The following is an 18,898-nucleotide window of genomic DNA, read 5'->3' as shown; positions in this document are numbered from 1 at the left end:
TTTAGTATCTTGCTCGTAAGGATCCTCTAAAACTGCACATAATGACATGTCGTATTTCATTATAGCAGGATTTAGCAATGTCGGAGGATTCAACCGAGCGTACGAGGTAAGTAAACCCTTATGAACTATTTCCTTAAAAACATGAGATATGTCAGTTGACTAACCACGAGTATGATTTGAGCATGTCTACATTTTGTAACTACTTGGTAACTGCTTTATTAATTGGATGTTAAGATGCATTGTATGACATGGTACACCAATACGTACAGTATAATGGCCATTGACTTACTATATAGACTTCATTTTATGGTCAATTGTGTGTGTTATTATATGTGCTTTAGATCCAATGGTTGTTTCGTGACTGGGCAACCATCCCCTAATGGTTGATTATTATAGGACGTACATCATTAGTGGTGCGGGCCACCCGAAGTCGGACTTGGTCGTGCCACTAATGGGATGGACGGTAGCGTACAATATCCGAGGCACCGATGTTGTATTACAGGTCATTTGGGACAACGCTAACCCTGCTAAGAATGGGTAATATCTCGGGTAGACCATATATGAGAGTTATGACCTATAAAGCATTAGTTTTTCCTGTATCAAAATACTTAGGCAATTGCCGCTTGTAATACACCACTCTTTTATTAACCAAACAATACTTTTATGGTGTATTAACGAAGAAAACACTCATTTTTAATGTTTACTAAAACTGCACGTTTATTTCTGCTTAAATGGGCTTATGTCACACCTAATTGTAAAGTTTACTTATTAAGTCGTTAGACTTACGCTATTATTACCTTTCTAGGAAATCTATTGCTAGAACCCAAGGGTCGCACAGCTGCCACTAAAGACTTTGCTTTAAAGGTTACCGGGTTTCTTTAGTATTACTGTTAGTTGTTCCATGTCTTAATTTCGAGAAATATACTTGTCCATTTCATGATTTAATAGTTTTCTCAGATTTATATCATCTTCATATGCATTAACTCTGATAATGCTTAGAGGGGAGATTCCTCATTTAGCCACAAGTTGGTTTAAATGAGCTAATTGCCAGTAACCCAGACAAGTTAGCCAAAGCTAATTTTCGGGGCGTTACAGTGATCGTATCCTAGATCTTGGGGCAAGGCCGGTTGTCTTGAGGAGGGAGGGCCAACTACAGTGATCGTGTCCTGGGTCTTGGGGCTGGGCCAACTATCCTGGGAAGGATGGACTAGCTATAGTGGCCGTACCCCGAGCCTTGTGCTTGGGCCGGTGATCCTGGTCCCTCAAAACTTGTATTTTCATATTACAATTTATATGTGTATTTAGTCAAAAAAAAAATTTGATTAAGCCCATTTTAAAAAGCTCATGAAAAGCTTTTAAAAAATATCAAGCCTAAAAAAATGATTTTTTATTTTTTTAACAACAAAACAAAAGAAGCCCATATAAATGAAGTATTTCCAAAGCACCATCTCAGCTGTGAGTCTACCTCCATCTCCACCGTTCAACCCACTAATTGAAAGATAATAGAAACCAAGACATTCTAAAACCTTCTACAGCCTTGTGTCGTCTTCCCACTGAAATATCTTCAGCTGTCGTGCCCACACTTCTCAATACCATGGAATTAATGTCGTCGAAGAAGAATGTAGATCATTGAATTAATATGTTGTCGAAGAAGCTTGTAAAGTCAACCCATTCCCTAATGAGTGCTAAATGAAGCTTGAAAGTAGTGCATGTATGTATACATACCATGTAAGCAACTAAAGCAGTTTCAAATATAAAATCTGCAGGAAAACTGCTTCGATTGAAAGGTATGGAATAATTACTCGGTTCTACACTTATAATACACAAGGAGGCCAAGGCCAAGGCTAGGAGGCAAAATAGGTAATTAAGGACCTTGATGAACTTCCATATCTATGTTTGTTGTTGGGAAAATTACACTTTATCCCCTTAAAGTTGGCAGCATTTTTCAATTCGATCCCCAAAGTTTCAATTTTTGCAATCCATCCCCCCAAAGTTTCATTTTTGCAATTCGGCAATTCTGGCAGTCAAAGCTGTTTTGATTGATGGAATAGTGATCACATCCGACGCATGTGATCAATGTTGGACTTTTTTTTTCCAAAATGCCCCCATCCCTATTGCTTCTCCCTTTGCCTTCCCCCTTCACTGAGATTCTTCACAAATTGGTACCTGGCATTTTGTTTCCATCAGATCCTTCTAGAACCTCAAGATAATGAACAAAAGAAGGAACCACTATATCAAGCTTGCCATCACAGCAAAATCAAAACACAAACATTGCAGTCATCTCAACCATAGGATTGCAGTAGACAGAATGTGGTTCTTTTTTTTTTTTTTTTTATTCTTTTATTCTTTTTGGGAATTTTCTATTTTATCTGAACTCGTTGAGAGTGATTTTCACGTTTTCAGCAAGGTGATTGGTGGCTCAATTCAAAGGCTTCAGCAAAAGGGTGTTTTTTTTATCTTCAAACCCATCTATTGCATGGGTTGATTCATTATAATGGGTTTGGTCATCTACTCTATATTAATGGAATTGGAGAGTCTAGTATCTCTGCGGCAGAGAAATCATGGATCTTTGTGATCAAATCTGCATAAATCTCTGGACCAGCAACGAAAATCCCTAAATGATCAAATAGAGAGAGAACATGGATAAATCGAACGAAGAGGGAGAGAGAGAGAGAACAGGGATAGGGGCATTTTGGGAAAAAAAAAAGTTCAATAGTAATCACGTGCGTCGTACGTGATCACTGTTTTGCCAGTCAAAACGGCTTTGACTGACGGAATGGTCAAATTGCCAAAAATTGAAACTTTGGGGGCCGGGGTGGGGGTGGATTTCAAAATTGAAACTCTTTACGGAGATCAAATTGAAAAACGCTATCAACTTTCGGGGGTAAAGTGTAATTTTCCCTTTGGTGTTTAATGCTTGATAGCTTCAAGCTCTCTTATATAAATAGTTTTGAATGGGTGTTCAATATCCGCTTATTTTAAATTCAATGTTTGGTTGCTGTTTTGAAAACAAGTTTCACACATACGTGACGTGTGAAAGGTATTAAAAAGTTTTAGGAAACATTTGAGGTATTAAAAAGTTTTCACTTGCAATGATTTTTGAATATGTTATAGGCTTTGAGTGAAGAAAATTTTAAGTCAAATTTCATGTCATTTGGAATTAAATTGAAAAAGTTATTATTTTTCTAAGCTTGAAAGGTCAAGTTGTCAAAGAGTATTCAAAATGTCTGGAAAGAGTTATTATTTGTGTGTTCATATGTTTTTCTTTTTTTCAATTTATATTTTCTATGTATGTTTTTCTTTAATAAGAATATAGTGTGTTTTTGTTTGAATTTTATGTTTTGTATTGTTAATATGAATTAACAATACTCATACTTTCTGTCTAAAAATTGTTTAATGTTTTGTGCTACATTGACAAAAAATTGTAATTAGGGTGACCATAGTGGCGAATTTGTCTAGGCATGATAGTAATAGCTACCCATTGGGAAAGGATGAGCCTAAAAGGTGAGTACTGATTAAGCCATAGTTTGACCTAGCCTTATTAAGGCATCGGTGAAACCGAATGTGATTTCTACTAATCAAGAGATTTATACTGAAAATGAAATGGAGAAAATCCTGATACTAATACTGAATGAACAGAGAGTTTATGTGTGTGTTTACATTAGTGATATTGGATTGCATATCAGTCCAAAAAGTGACGTTGACACCGTTTGCTGAGGGAACGGTTTCTGCGTAACCTGCGAAATAATAGTGTACACCAAGAAAATCACTGAACTCTTTTAGCAACTTGGATTGAGCTTCTATGATTTTGGCGGTCGATTCCCCAATATAGATTTTATTCTCTCAGGATAATTACCATATATAACTGGACGAACATACAAATATTGTGAATGATTAGCCAGAAGGATAAAGTAGTTAATATCCTTTTTTTAATTATTGAGAAAGTTTTTTTTTTTTTTTTTTCAACAATGAATCTTACAGCCCTCACCATCCAAATAAAAAGTCCATACTTCGAGAGGCAGCCTCACGGCTAGAAGAAGTTTCGCAATTTGGCTCAATCCAAGGGCCAACTATTAAAACCCCAGTTTCCCCCTTTTGATATGACTGCACACGTTCATAATAAATTAATTACAAGAGATCCAATATCTCATACTCATATTTATTCTAATATTCAGCCCCTAAGACTACTATCAATGACGAACCTAGGAGCGCTGGTAGAGGCCGTGACTCTTTCATTTTACGAAAAAAGAAAAAAAAAAAAAAAAGTTGTCACATGGTATCAGAGCCAAAATCGTGGTGGATGTTGGTATCTAACACCGAACTACCAAAAATGTTCTCTTATTTTTCTCCTATTACTTCTCCTATTTATTTATTTATATTTTATTTTTTAAAATTGTCACATCGTATCAGAGTCAAGATCCAGAGTTTAAAACTTGTCTCAATCATTCACCCTCATTTGAATTAAATATTTCATGTGTTAGTCTGCTAGACTTTACTTCTTAGGGGAGAGTTTGAGCCCTCATGTGAGAAAAAATGTTAAGATATCAATTAAATGATTAAATTTATTAATTACTATCTTCTTAAAATTTTGTTGAACGAAATAATTATGAACGAGTACTATCATCATCCTTTTAGTCTGCTTTCTTTTTTAATCTTTTTCTCTACAAACTTAGTAGTTGTCCTTGTATAATTTCACGGCGGTTCTATTAATGAGTGACAAATATTGCATATTTAAGCCCTTTAATTTACATTTGTAAATCCTTTAACTATGTTTTAATCTGATATTTTATGTTAGTTCTTTGTTTTTAGTGTTTTGTAGGTTACTAAGGAAAAATTGTACATTTAAAGTGAAAAATACAAAGTTAGGAAGAAAGCTAGAAAAAGTGTCATCAAAGTAGGATCGAGCGCACCATCCTGCACTCAATCTTGACTGGGTTGTGCTCAAGCGCACCCCACACCCACCAGCAAGCTGCAAGTGCCAAAGTGCTGCGCCGCAGAAGAAGTTACATGCTCGAGTGTGATCGAGCACACTGGCCATGCGCTTGAGCGCACTCGTCTACCAGATATGCCCTAGCCTAGCGCTGTTTCTAGATTTTTAAACCCTAGAAACCCCTATAAAAAGATGACTAAGCCTCAAGAAAATGAGGCTGGAGAGACCAAGTCCGAATTTCTACAATTTTTCTTCATTTTAGTTTTAGTTTTCCTTAGGTTTAGGTTTTATTTATCATAATCAGGTGAAGATAAATTCTCAACTAAGGTTGGGGATGAAGTCTCACCGATAAAGAACAACAACACTCTTTTGTAAGTCAATATTATTATGACTTTATGGGTTTTTAAGGTTTCAATTATTTTACTTTAATTTAGGAGAGTTTCATTCCATTGTTTTGCATGGATCTTTATTTATCAACATAAAATTTGATATTTTTTGTGATTTGTCTTAGGGATACAATTGATGATTTGGTTTCTCCGGATATCTTTTGTGATTTGTGTACTAGATGGATATATTAGATGATTTAATTAATTTTTGAAGCATAGTAAGACATACATAAGATTTCATGAGAACTTCAGATAATATTGATGAACATGGAATGTGTTGTTTTGATTTAGTGGGTGTGGATTCCACAACCTTAGTACATTCTTAGTTGATTATTTATTTATTTTTTGTTGTTTATGTTTTCTTTCATTCAAAATCAAAAATATTTTGAAACTAGGTTAGGATTTAATTAATTTAGATATATTTAGTTTTCAAAAACACAATTCCCTATGGATTCAACTTCGCACTTGCAAAAGCTATATTGCAAACGACTCGTACACTTGCGAGTAACATTAAAACTTACAACATCCATGAGCAAGAAGCAAGTTACGGACGACAAAGTAAAGTTCAGTAGCGGAGTTGAGTTACCGGCGACGGTGAAATTTGGGATGTAACTTGAACATCTTCCGGTGGGAAAATTAAAAGTGTTGTACCTACTGACGCTTAATGCAATTGGTTAGTTCATTGTAACCCATAACTTGACTCGATCACCAAAAGTTTTGAAGCCAAAATCCGCATAATCTTGAAAATCATTCCAATATATTCATAAAATAGAACAATCACATTTATTGATATGGTAAAATTATTTTTTTGAATATTGTAGTTTATGTTTTTTTGTTGAAATGTTCCCTTACACAAAGTTGGTACTTAAGGGTCCATCATATTCATCTTCAAGTACTTGAGGAGTATCATAGTGCATGAGAAACGTTAACGGCTTGATACCTACCCACAATATGAAATTTCCTAAGGACATGCATGTATAGATGACAAAACTTACTTGACGTGTGAAAGGTATTAAAAAGTTTCAAGAGAAGGTATTAAAAAGTTTTCGGTTGCTATTATTTTTGAATATGTTGTAGGCCTTTGAGTGAAGAAATTTTAAGTCAAATTTCGTGTTATTTGGAGTTAAATTAAAAGATTTATGATTTTTCTAATCTTGAAATGTTAAGTTGTCAAACAGTTGAAAGGATTCAAAATGTATGGAAAGAGTTATTTTTTGGATGTTCATATGTTTTTTTTTTTTTTTTTTTTTTTTCCAATTTTGATTCTCTATATATGTTTTTTTTTTTTTTTTTAATAAAAATATCGGTTTTTTTTTTTTTTTTTTGAATTTTATGTCTTATATTGTTTTGTGAATTAGCAATACTGATACTCCATGCCCTAATGAGTGCTAAATGAAGCTTGAAAGTAGTACATGTATCTATACATACCATGTAAGTAGATGGAGCAGTTTCAAATATAAAATCAGTAGGAAAACTACTACAATTGAAAGGTATCGAATAATTACTCAGTTCTGCACTTACAATACACAAGCAGGCCAAGGGGCTATGAGGCAAAATAGGAAATTAAAGACCATGATGAACTGCCATGTGATTTCAAGGGATGCATTTGTGCCAGTGCGACGTCCACCTCTTCCTCCCCAAAAGGCCGTACCAATTGTGTGTCCATTGCCTCTAACACCCGTCCCTCCAACCCTTCCAAGCATTCCTCCACTCCACTTGTATCTCCTGCCGTGGATAGTTTTTCGTATCTTCCAAGCTCTCCGCTTATCATCCCATATTTCTTTGATATGATTGATCTTTTTTCTATGGCTCTCCCAAGCATGGAAGAAATGTGTATTATGATCCTTATATTGATACCAGTTTTGCTTCGCCCTTTGCTTCCACCTTATATCCTACTGTTCCAGCAATTAATCAATCTCATCTTGAAGCTTACTGATCTTTTCTTGGCTGCATGGATCTTCTCGTAGCTGGAGTGCTTCAAGCTGCTTAGTTTTCTTTCCTAACCTCTTCTTCGGTATTTCAAAATTTCCTCCTGCACTAGCCTTGTAGATTCGTTTGGCATTGCTCTAATTTCTACCTGACCACGTTCATAGCACCAGCCTCCTATTCAGTTTCCTCCCATGCCTCCATCACCACATTTTGGCATTCTTCATCCAACAAACAACTGGCCTCGAACTTGAAACAATTTCTCTGGTGGTACCGTTCCTCCCCTTGATCCGTTTGCATAGGATATGAGTAATGGATTGCAGTCCAACGTCCGAGTTGCCTGGACATGCACACACACATTGGGGAATAAATCACACCAATGACTCTGTCAAGCCTCTCCTTCATAAAGCCCCAATCTTGACGCTTATTTGACCATGCGAAGCGAGACCCCATATAGCCCAAGTCATTGAGGTGACAATTCTCCAAGGCCTCCCTAAACAACTCCATTTGCCGATCTCTCCATGGCACTGCACCCTCTTTCTTGGACTGGGCAATAACATTGAAATCACCCATGCACATCCATGGGAGTGGAGGGAATAACTTTATGTGATTGAGCAGCTCCCATGACTCCTTTCCTTTCGCACTATCCGGGTGACCATAAAAACCGGTTAATTTCTATGATGAATGTTTAGCATGGCCTTTCACTACAACATCAATATGCCTTCGCGAATAATTCTGAATTTCTACTGAATTAATATGCCTTCGTCATGCAATAAATTATATATGGTTGAAATGCTCAATTTTTATTTTTTACTTTTTATTTTTTATTTATTTTTTTATTTATTTATGATTGCTTTATTTATGAATACTTTATTGTTTATCATGAAAAAAGTTAAAAGAAATTAAGAATAGCTAAATAATATAGAATAAAGAAAAAATACCATTAAAAACACTACCTCAATAAATAAAAACTATAAAAACACAAAAAAAAAAAAAAAAAAAGAAAAAAGCATGGATTCAATTTTCAGCTTCTCTTCCTTTTGGCTATTGTGCTACAGAACAGTTTAAAAAGAAAACCCTGGCACAACTACACATAAAAGAAAGAAGAAACCGCACAACTCTCATGAAATCTAAAAGTAAAAACAGAAGGGTAGAATTTTTTGCTTCTATTCTTACTGCCCGAGTCCAAAGCATGCATGGGAGGGCCGTAGATCAACAAAATCAAAACTTTCCTTACGAAGTAAACAATTTTAAGCAAGATTGTAGGGGCCACGGCACATGCTCGCCCACTCTTCATATAGAAGATGGCTTGAAGTTCTGGATCCACTGAGGCGGAAGGTGAACATGTCATTATATTAATGGGAATTAATGTAAATTGGTTCTTCAGAGGTACAATAGTTTTGTATGCAAACAAAAAAAAATTAGTAAGGATGTCTTTAAAGTTGGCCGGCTCCTGTTGTAATTTTACTTTTTGAAAAGTTGTTCAAAAAGGTTTTCAATTCATTACAAAAATCTTTGTGTTGATCGATTTTACACTTTCTTGAATTTTGATATTATATAATTGAAAATTGATAATTTGAAGTTTCTTGAATTTTGATACTGTGAGATAAAATTGAAATATTTTCCGAATTGTTAAACGTAAGGTCTAATTCATTAGTGTAAATGTAAATAACTATCAATTCACGGCCTTTTTTCAGGCATTAATATATTAACAACAAGAACAGTGATTCGTCTCTAAGGGATAGTTTAATCAGCTGAGAATTACGCTTTATAAAATGAAAGTTACTAGTTCGAATTTACCCTCCTCTTACGTGGACATGTAAAAAAAAAAAAAACAATGATTCTTCATTAACTTAATTGTAGTCAACAAGTAACAACATTCTACTTTCACAGTCAATAGGAGGTTGATTAAAAGCTTTCACAATCTTCCTTTCAAAAAAATAATTGACTTTCCTGCTCTCTCTCTCTCTCTCTCTCTCTTTCGATATATATATATATATATATATATATAATACGACATTCTCAGAATATTATATTTGATCAAGCCATTTACAATTATATGTGTCTTAATAAAATACCACAAAAAAGAAAAAAAGAAAAAATATGCATGCATAAAGTCCCCATCAGAACAATTAAATGCAAGACCACGCGCGTGCGAGTGTAGGAGTTCTTTACTCTGAATTAATTGCAAGACCACGTGGTGCAAGATAATAATTGTAAATTCCCTAATGCAGCCAAAAGACTTGAAACAAAGAGTCACGGAACTCACGTAAGCTAAACGAAATTAATAAACTTCTTAAACTCGAAATTATCGATTTGATGATACACAACGAAGAAGATGAAGGATTTGTTACAAAGTGACGTACTTCCTGCAAACAACAATATTACCATTACATTATTATTATAAACCTTTTTTTATTCATTAAAAAAAAAGTACTAAAACAAGTGCATGCAATAATTAACTGAGAAAGAGTAAAACGGATATGTAGTTTCTAGGTGGCACATTTGAATCCTTCCAGCAGAGTCTTGCCACAATCAACGAGGACCTGAAGGAAAATCGGGATGATTATGTTGATATTCGGAAGCTTAGCCTTAATGGTGGTGCAAAGGCAGACTGCTGCGTCCAAGTCCACCAGTCCTTGCAGCACCGGACAACACGTGTAACGGTGTAGGTGTTGGTGGTGGCGGCGGCGGTTTAGGCACCACTGGTATTGGAGTATAACACCATGGACATAGTGTTGGTGGTAGTAGCTTTGGTGGCGACGGCGGTCGTTTAGGCACCACTGATACTGGTGTAGTACACCACCAACATGGTGAAGGTGTTGGTGTTGGTGGTGATTTAGGCACCACTAGTGGGTTGGGCACATGAGGTGGTGGGTATACAATGAGAGGCCTCACAATTGGTGGTTTGGGTGGAGAAACATGAGGCGGATGGGGCGGATTGACGGGCGGCCTCGGCGGCTGAACATGCAGTGGTGGGTGGGGTCGCTTGATGGGCGGCTTTGGCGGCGGTTCGGGCACCACTGGTGGAAGTGGCGGAGTAATAACCGGTGGGATGGGCACATAAGATGGTGGGACTAAATATTCTGGTGGGTATTTAAAAGATGGAGTATTAACAATTGGTGGGCTGGGCACATGATGTGGTGGGTGTACATCGGGAAGAGGCTTCACAATTGGTGGGTTGGGTGGAGAAACATGAGGCGGATGGGGTGGCTTGACAGGCGGTTTCTGTGGATTAACGTGGGGTGGCAAAGGATGAGGGGGAGGTTGTTTGGGTGGGTATTCTGGAGGAGGGCAGTAGGGTAAAGCAAGGGAGGTTGCGAGCAAAGTGACCAAGTTTAGTAGGAATAAGAGGCTCCCCATCTTTATGTTATTTCACCGAGTATGCAGTGAATGAAGTCTCCTATCAAGCTTTACGCTTCTTTTATAGACACAACAATCGGCAATTGGCCGGATGGATACTTTGTAGGTCCTGCATGTAACTATTCTATCTTCTTTTTTTTTTTTTTTAAACTTTATAGCCCCATGCATTTCTACCCATTCTGTGCTTAATTTGTTTGTTTTCTGCACATTTTGAGCTTGTGTTGGTGCAAAATTGTAGTTTGACCTTAAGCATCCATGTTAGTATTGTTTTGATCAGCTTGTGGTGGGAAATGATGTTACTGTGTTTTTCTCTGGTTTTTAATTTTTGTGAATATTGATCATTGTTGGCAGGACGGAGTCAGAAAATTTTATGCGACATGCCATTCAATTTTTTTTTTTTTTTTTTTTTAAAAAAAGAATTCAGTTCTTTAAAAAAAAAATTATTTTGGTTGTTTTTATGAAATAATTATCGAATAAAAATTAAAAAATATTGCAGTGTACAATTAAATAACTATAGTTATTAAATAATAACTAAATAACTATATTTCCTTATAAAATACCAATAAAAAAAGCAAAACCATGTGCAAACTTTTCAGATTCCCATTTGGCAACACATTTTTTTGCCCCTTTTTTCCTTTCTATCCAAAAAAAAGTCACTCATTTTTTTTCCCATTTACAAATAATTTTCTTAATTTTCTACTCATGAAAAATTCAAAACTCATTTTACTCACATCAACCCACTTTTATGGGCAAATAAATATTGCTAAACTATTTGATGGCACAATGTGATGTGCTGATAAGTGATATGTGATCAAATGGTGGAAGTATAGTCATTAATCAAACTACTCAAATTTTAGAGTTAACAATAAAAGTAATGGTACATGTGATCCAACGAATCAATTAAAGATATTATTTTTATTAGAAGATAATCTGGTAGTTTTTTAATGGATATGAGGTTCACTTATACTTGGACCACTTGGTGTGCCCATTTCCAAACCTTTAATTACAAAATAAATACATAAATTCCCAAACCTTTCATTCTTTAGTTGTTTTGTCTTTAAACTTAAAAGGTTTGGGAAATGGGGACATATTCCTACCGTCTCTTGCCTTGGCCCGTGAGCTTAAAAGGTTTTTTTTTTTTTTTTTTTTTTTTTTTTTTTAGAGGAATTGGGGGAACCGGTCCCCCCTCCTCCGTCTCTGATTGTTGTGATGGGTTTTCTTTGAAGTTGTTCTTTTGGAGTTTATAGATTCGAGCCTCTTGGGTCGTAGTTAATTAGTGTTTGGAATGAAAGAGATAAAAAGTTAAATACCATTTTAGAAAAGAAATAAATATAAAATCAATAAAGAGTAAAAAAATAATAATATTTAAATAATATAAATAAATATATAACTAATTGGATGTAAGATATCTTTAAAAATTTATTAGTTAAATTAGATAAAGTAAATTTAATTATTTTGCATAAAAATTTGACTGCTCTATTGTGAATGCTCCAAAAAAAAAAAAAAAAAAAAAACCCATGAAACTCATAGCTCAATTAAGAGGGAGAAATAAATGGGTTTCAGCAATTATTTAAAATAGAGTACTCATTTTTTCTTAAAAAATAAATAAATTGTGGTCGTCAAGTAACATAATTGGGGGGGAGGGGGAGGTCTAAGGTGTTTGTCTTTATTTGTTGACTTTAGAGGGCGAAGACGGATTCTTTTTTGGATTTGGGTAATCAAGTTGGAATGAGTACGACAATGTTTTGTGTAAAAACATTCCTTAACTACGACCCAAGAGGCTCGAATCTATAAACTCCAAAAGAACAACTTCAAAGAAAACCCATCACAACAATCAGAGACGGAGGAGGGGGGACCGGTTCCCCCAATTCCTCTAAAAAAAAAAAAAAAAAAAAAAAAAAAAAAACCTTTTAAGCTCACGGGCCAAGGCAAGAGACGGTAGGAATATGTCCCCATTTCCCAAACCTTTTAAGTTTAAAGACAAAACAACTAAAGAATGAAAGGTTTGGGAATTTATGTATTTATTTTGTAATTAAAGGTTTGGAAATGGGCACACCAAGTGGTCCAAGTATAAGTGAACCTCATATCCATTAAAAAACTACCAGATTATCTTCTAATAAAAATAATATCTTTAATTGATTCGTTGGATCACATGTACCATTACTTTTATTGTTAACTCTAAAATTTGAGTAGTTTGATTAATGACTATACTTCCACCATTTGATCACATATCACTTATCAGCACATCACATTGTGCCATCAAATAGTTTAGCAATATTTATTTGCCCATAAAAGTGGGTTGATGTGAGTAAAATGAGTTTTGAATTTTTCATGAGTAGAAAATTAAGAAAATTATTTGTAAATGGGAAAAAAAATGAGTGACTTTTTTTTGGATAGAAAGGAAAAAAGGGGCAAAAAAATGTGTTGCCAAATGGGAATCTGAAAAGTTTGCACATGGTTTTGCTTTTTTTATTGGTATTTTATAAGGAAATATAGTTATTTAGTTATTATTTAATAACTATAGTTATTTAATTGTACACTGCAATATTTTTTAATTTTTATTCGATAATTATTTCATAAAAACAACCAAAATAATTTTTTTTTTAAAGAACTGAATTCTTTTTTTAAAAAAAAAAAAAAAAAAAAATTGAATGGCATGTCGCATAAAATTTTCTGACTCCGTCCTGCCAACAATGATCAATATTCACAAAAATTAAAAACCAGAGAAAAACACAGTAACATCATTTCCCACCACAAGCTGATCAAAACAATACTAACATGGATGTTTAAGGTCAAACTACAATTTTGCACCAACACAAGGAACGTTTTAACACGTAGCGACTGTAGAGCCCGTGGTTGGGGTCATCACAGGCCACATGTGACGCCCCCATTCATAAGAGGACAAAACTACCCTCACATTTCATCCATCGATTCCAACTTTTCGCTGCTGAGTTGGTCTACTCCCCTCCACGTCACAAGTCAAGATGTCAGCCACTTTTATGGCAACTATTTCATTTTAAACTAATTATGTAAATTTGTTACTAATCTTGTTCTTTTATATATATATATATATATATATATATATATATATGAAAATTTTTACTTGGTGTCTAAATGTTTGTGGCCTCACGGTACGCGAAGGGCCCAGCCAATCAAATCTTCTCTAGCACAGTTTTAGACGTGTATGAGAGGACTATTGATCCTTGGTTACCTCACTACTGGTAGTTAGCCCTGGCACCTAAATGCCCAGTGGTTAGGCCTGGCACCTATATGTGGGCATCTAGGTTCTAGTGTTGAGGGAGGGGGCAGGAGGAGAATATTTGTCCTCGGTAATTATGTCAATTTAACTTATAGAACTTTTAATTTGATTTAATTGACTAATTTCTGTCATATTTTAAACATTAAAAGTAGGAGTGAAGACTCGATCTCGGTTATTGGCCAAAATCAGGAATTGGAACTAGGGTACCCGATTTTTTATTTTGGAAAGCCGGAACTAGATACCCCGTTACCCGATTATAAAGTAACTGGCCGGTTCCGATTGGTATCCGGTTATCCGGATCGAGTAACCGGTTTTATTAAAAAAAAAAAAAAACTTATTTTGGGCTTATTTTAAGAATTGAGCCTAATTTTTGGGCTTAATTTAACAAATTTTTTGCCCATTTTTTTAAAAAACAATTAGTATTTTTGTCCTAATAAGTTGGGCTCTGTTGTGATTGTTCAAAAAAAGAAAAAAAACATAAAAATCCTAAAAAATCATTATTTTAGGCTGTTTTGTCCTTAAAAGAAAAGAAGAAAAAAAATCCTATGTTTAAAAATCTCATAAAAATTCATTGTTTAAAAATGCCCTTAAAAACCAATGTTTAAAAATACCATAAAAATTCAATATTTAAAAATACCATATATATACCAAGTTACCCGGTTATAACCGAGTATTTAAAACCCCAAAATCGGCTGGGACCACGCCTAATGAAGCGGAGGTCACTAGTTTGAGTCCCCCTCCCCTCTCTTGTGTGGACATGTTAAAAAAAAAAAAAAGAAACCCCAAAACCGGGCACCCCGGTTTCTCCCCCTTTTTTTTTCTTTTACACTCCTAGTTAAAAGTGATAAAATGACATTTATACCCCTAAATTTTTTATAAAGTTCTAAATTTACCCTTAATTCAAATTAAAAAATAAAAAATAATAAAAAAAGAATAATAAAGTTATTAAAAACAAAATGGAAGGGTAATTTGGTCTTTTTAGGCATTTCCATTAGATATTAACGGCTAAAACTAACGGAGTGGGGTAAATTGATTGAAATTGAAAGTTCAAAAGTGTAAATTGTTTGTTCATATATATTTTTATTGAGTTGGCATGTTTCATTCACAATTAAGAAAAAAAAATGATGGATGGTAACGAGGATAAAAATCATTTGAGATTAATGAATATTAAATTACCCTAATTTTAGAGATTTAAAATTGATTTGATGATATTGAATCACCTTAAATTGAAATTGTCTCTAACTTTACGATTCTCACAAAATCACCCATTCCCAAACAAAAGCCACCACCCGAGCCTCAAGAAGTGAAGCACCTGGGCCATGAAGAAGCCGAAGGTCATCACCCTCTACGGCTTCATTCCTTTTTTTGCTCATCATGATCATTATTGGCATGACCCACCTCTCCCAGCTCCATAGCCCCAGCCCCCGCCTGCTCTACTTCTGCAATACCCGCATCATAATTCAGGCTATTCTTTCATGGGTCGGGTCCTGTTTATTGAATCTATGTTATTTGAGTTTGGGTTTTTCTCTTCTGTTAATGGGATTTGTGTATGTTTATCTAATGTTTTGAACGCCTAAAAAAAAAAAAAAGAATTGGTTGAAAAACAAATGCCCAAAGAGGCACATGTTTGGCCAATTTAAGGCCCATAGTTGGCCCATTCTAACCATAATAGCGGATGCTGGCCAAAAAGTCACCATGTCCAAGTCCCAATTATAATAATAGATGCTAGCATAATGGCATTGTCGAAGTCCAAATAGCAGCTGTTCTAATTAATTCAGGTCATAGTAGTCATTCTTCAGGTTATAGAGCCATTTGTATTGAAAACTGATAAATGAAAAATGTAGCTAAAAAAGGCTTTAGCATGTAGACCTCAGTCATAGGCCAAACTACTTTAATTTTCTCAATCTTTCATCTATTTCATTTTATCTCTTTCATTTATTACGAGCAACTCACTAGAGATGGATGCCAAAATGCAAAAAAGCATTTCTCATCTTATAATGCTGATTTTAAAAAAAAAAAAAAAAACCAAGAGTAATACTAAAACTATATGTTTATTTCATAATTATTCTTCCTAACCAATACTTAGATTAGTCCTTGTTTAAATCAAATAAATAAATAAATAAAATCCAACGGTTGTTTGAAAGTGTCAAATCAACGTTGTAGGATATGCTTGGGATAAAAATGGGGTATAGGATATTTCTCTTTTAACAATGGCTGATCCTAGGAGTTCGTTGGGAGTGTCATGTCAGTATTGTGAGATAATTGGAAAATAAAAATCGAATTTACTCATGATATATTTTTTCTCAGAATATATGGATTCACAACAATTAACTGCCAAATTTATTAGTGATTTGGCTAAAATTTGAACAATTAATTACTAGTAATTTGAACAACTAATTGTTGGAAATTCCTATACCTCACAAAAACTAAAAATCAAAATCAAAGTGTTACCCAAAGTACAAGTTCCATAAATTGACTTATCAAAGTGTTGATGTATACCCTAATAATGATCAATGACTGGATTGAGAATGCCAAAGTAGAACAAAACAAAAGCTTATTTAGCAACCGGCTTTCTCAATATATTCAAGTTCAACGTATTGAGTAGGCTAACCCTTAAGTATTAGGCGGTCAGAGTCTTATTTCTTAGTGTCTTTTTCTTGGCTTCATTAAGTATCATAGTGATGGTGGGCTAACCCTTCTTCTACACAAATCCATTTCTTTCCAAGAGTTGAACTAATTAAAATTTTTTCAATAAAAAATCATGAGGTGGGCAAAATCCCTGACGATTGACTTCACTTGAAGAAATAGACAGATCTCAACCTAACAAGGTCAACTCAATTTACTGTTATCCATTTATACTTCTAAAAAGTAGAAGCGATTTTGCCATTATAATTTCAAAATTTAAAAATTTGTAAGGTTCATATTCCATGTTTTAGCTTCTTTTAATTTCACAATTTTTCTTTCTTTCCTTTTTTTTTTCTTTTTTTTCTTTTTTTTTTCTTTTTTTTTTTGTTAAAATGCCCATGGTTTTTTTAATAAAAAGAAATTAAAATAAATAAATAAAAATTTTTTTTTAAAAAAAAAAAAAAAGCCTTGGACTTACACATAGCCAACTGTGGATTTGGACTGAGGCAGTGATCACTAGAATTTTTATTTCTTTTTTTAAAAAAAAAACAACAAAAAACAAAAGCTAGGAAAAATGGAAATAAAAGCCTGGGTAGCTGAACTACCCCTTAACGTGTTCAATTACCACCCCCTCAAAAGGTTAGGGTGTGTGACCAGCTCCATTGGTTATGAGTCTGCCAAGTATAAAAATGCTTTGATTAGGAGATATGATAAGGCCTAGCACCTTCTTCATTCTATTTTCTAGGACTTTCGCAATCAACTCATAAATAACGTTGCCTAGGTTGATAGGGCGGTACTCTGTAATTTAAGTGGGGTTTCTGACTTTTAGTACGAGGACAATGTTTGTAGAATTAATGGACTCACCAAAAATAATATCATTAAGGAATTCAAGCACTGCACGACATACCTTGGCTCGTACTGTACCCCACGGTTTTTCGAAGAAGCATGTTGAAAATCCATCAGGACCAAGCGATTTCAAGGGGTGCATTTGTGCCAGTGCGACGCCCACCTCTTCCTCCCCAAAAGGTAGTAACAATTGTGTGTTCATTGCCTCTAACACCCGTCCCTCCAACCCCTCATAGCATTCCTCCACTCCACTTGTATCACCTGCCGTGAATAGTTTTTCGTAGAACAAATCAAATGCTACCCCAATTTCTTTTGGATTCTTCCAAGCTCTCCCTCATCATCCCGTATTTCTTTGATATGATTGACCTTTTTTCTATGGTTTGCCCAAGCATGGAAGAAATGTGTATTACGATCCCCATATTAATACCAGTTTTGGTTCGCCCCTCTGCTTCCACCTTATATCATATTGTTCCAGCAATTAATCAATTTCATCTTGAAGCTTACTAATCTGTTCTTGGCTGCCTGGATCTCACAGCTGGAGTGCTTCAAGCTGCTTAGTTTTTCTCCTAACCTCTTTTTCGGTATTTCGAAATTTCCTCCGCTCCAGCCTCGTAGATCCGTTTGGCATTGCTCTAATTTATGCCTGACCACGTTCATAGCACCCGCCTCTTGTCCAGTCTCCTTCTATGCCTCAGTGATCACATTTTGGCATTCTTCATTCAACAACCAACTAGCCTCAAACTTGAAACCGTTTCTCCAGTGGTACCATTCATCCCCTCCTTTTGCATAGGATATGAGTAATGGTTTGTGGTCCGACGTCTGAGCTGCTTGGCCATGCACGCACACATTGGGGAATAAGTCACACCAACTCTAGTTTGCAACAGCTCTGTCAAGCTTCTCCTTAGTAAAGCCCCCATCTTGACGCTTATTTGACCATGTGAAGTGAGGCCCCATATAGCCCAAGTCATTGAGGTGACAATTCTCCATGGCCTCTCAAAACAACTCCATTTGCCGATCTCTCTGTGGCACCGCACCCTCTTTCTCGGACTGGGCAGTAATTTTATTGAACTCACCCATGCATATCCATGGGGGTGGGGGGAATAACTTTAGGTGATTGAGCAACTCCATGACACCTTTCTTTTCGCACTATCCGGGTGACCATGAAAACCGGTTAATTTCTGTTAGAACAGTTTTCAACACGGTGGATGCGCTTTCTTCGGGGTCTTCAATACATCGTCGTGCACTCCAAATCACTACAAAAAAGGCAATATTGTCAAGGGGGTCCCCGGGGAACCGGGGACACTCCGATGCCAAAGTCAGAAAATTCTTAAGAGAAATATGGTGCTTCGGCGCACAATAATTCAATACGCTCAATCATATGTGTGATTATATTTCAGGATTCAAGATCCTTTAGTACCTTGTGTAGGGGCCTATTTATAGGCTTAGGCTGTTGAAGTAGAATTTGACTGGATCTTCTTATTTGAATTGATTTGAGAGTCCAAAGTTGAGATAGAACTCAAAAGTTATCATGTAGAGATAAACCTTCAACAGATACCATGTAGA

At 35.2% G+C, this 18,898-nt stretch overlaps 2 protein-coding genes across 2 annotated transcripts; both read right to left on the bottom strand.

Annotated features, from left to right (window-relative positions):
* Positions 1–7,419: 7,419 nt before the first annotated feature.
* LOC132181961 (uncharacterized) lies at positions 7,420–7,815 on the bottom strand. Its single transcript, XM_059595175.1, has one exon. It carries the CDS (start codon positions 7,813–7,815, stop codon positions 7,420–7,422), a length of 396 nt encoding a protein of 131 aa, XP_059451158.1.
* A 1,780-nt stretch (positions 7,816–9,595) lies between these two features.
* LOC132183114 (36.4 kDa proline-rich protein-like) lies at positions 9,596–10,645 on the bottom strand. Its single transcript, XM_059596511.1, has one exon. The coding sequence runs from the start codon at positions 10,603–10,605 to the stop codon at positions 9,835–9,837; it is 771 nt and encodes a 256-aa protein (XP_059452494.1). The 5' UTR covers positions 10,606–10,645; the 3' UTR covers positions 9,596–9,834.
* Between the last annotated feature and the right edge of the window lie 8,253 nt (positions 10,646–18,898).

The sequence above is a fragment of the Corylus avellana genome, chromosome ca5, assembly GCF_901000735.1.
Source record: "Corylus avellana chromosome ca5, CavTom2PMs-1.0".
Lineage (NCBI taxonomy): Eukaryota > Viridiplantae > Streptophyta > Magnoliopsida > Fagales > Betulaceae > Corylus > Corylus avellana.
The sequence above is the reverse complement of the archived record's forward strand: the minus strand, read 5'-3'. Positions and strand labels throughout refer to the sequence as shown.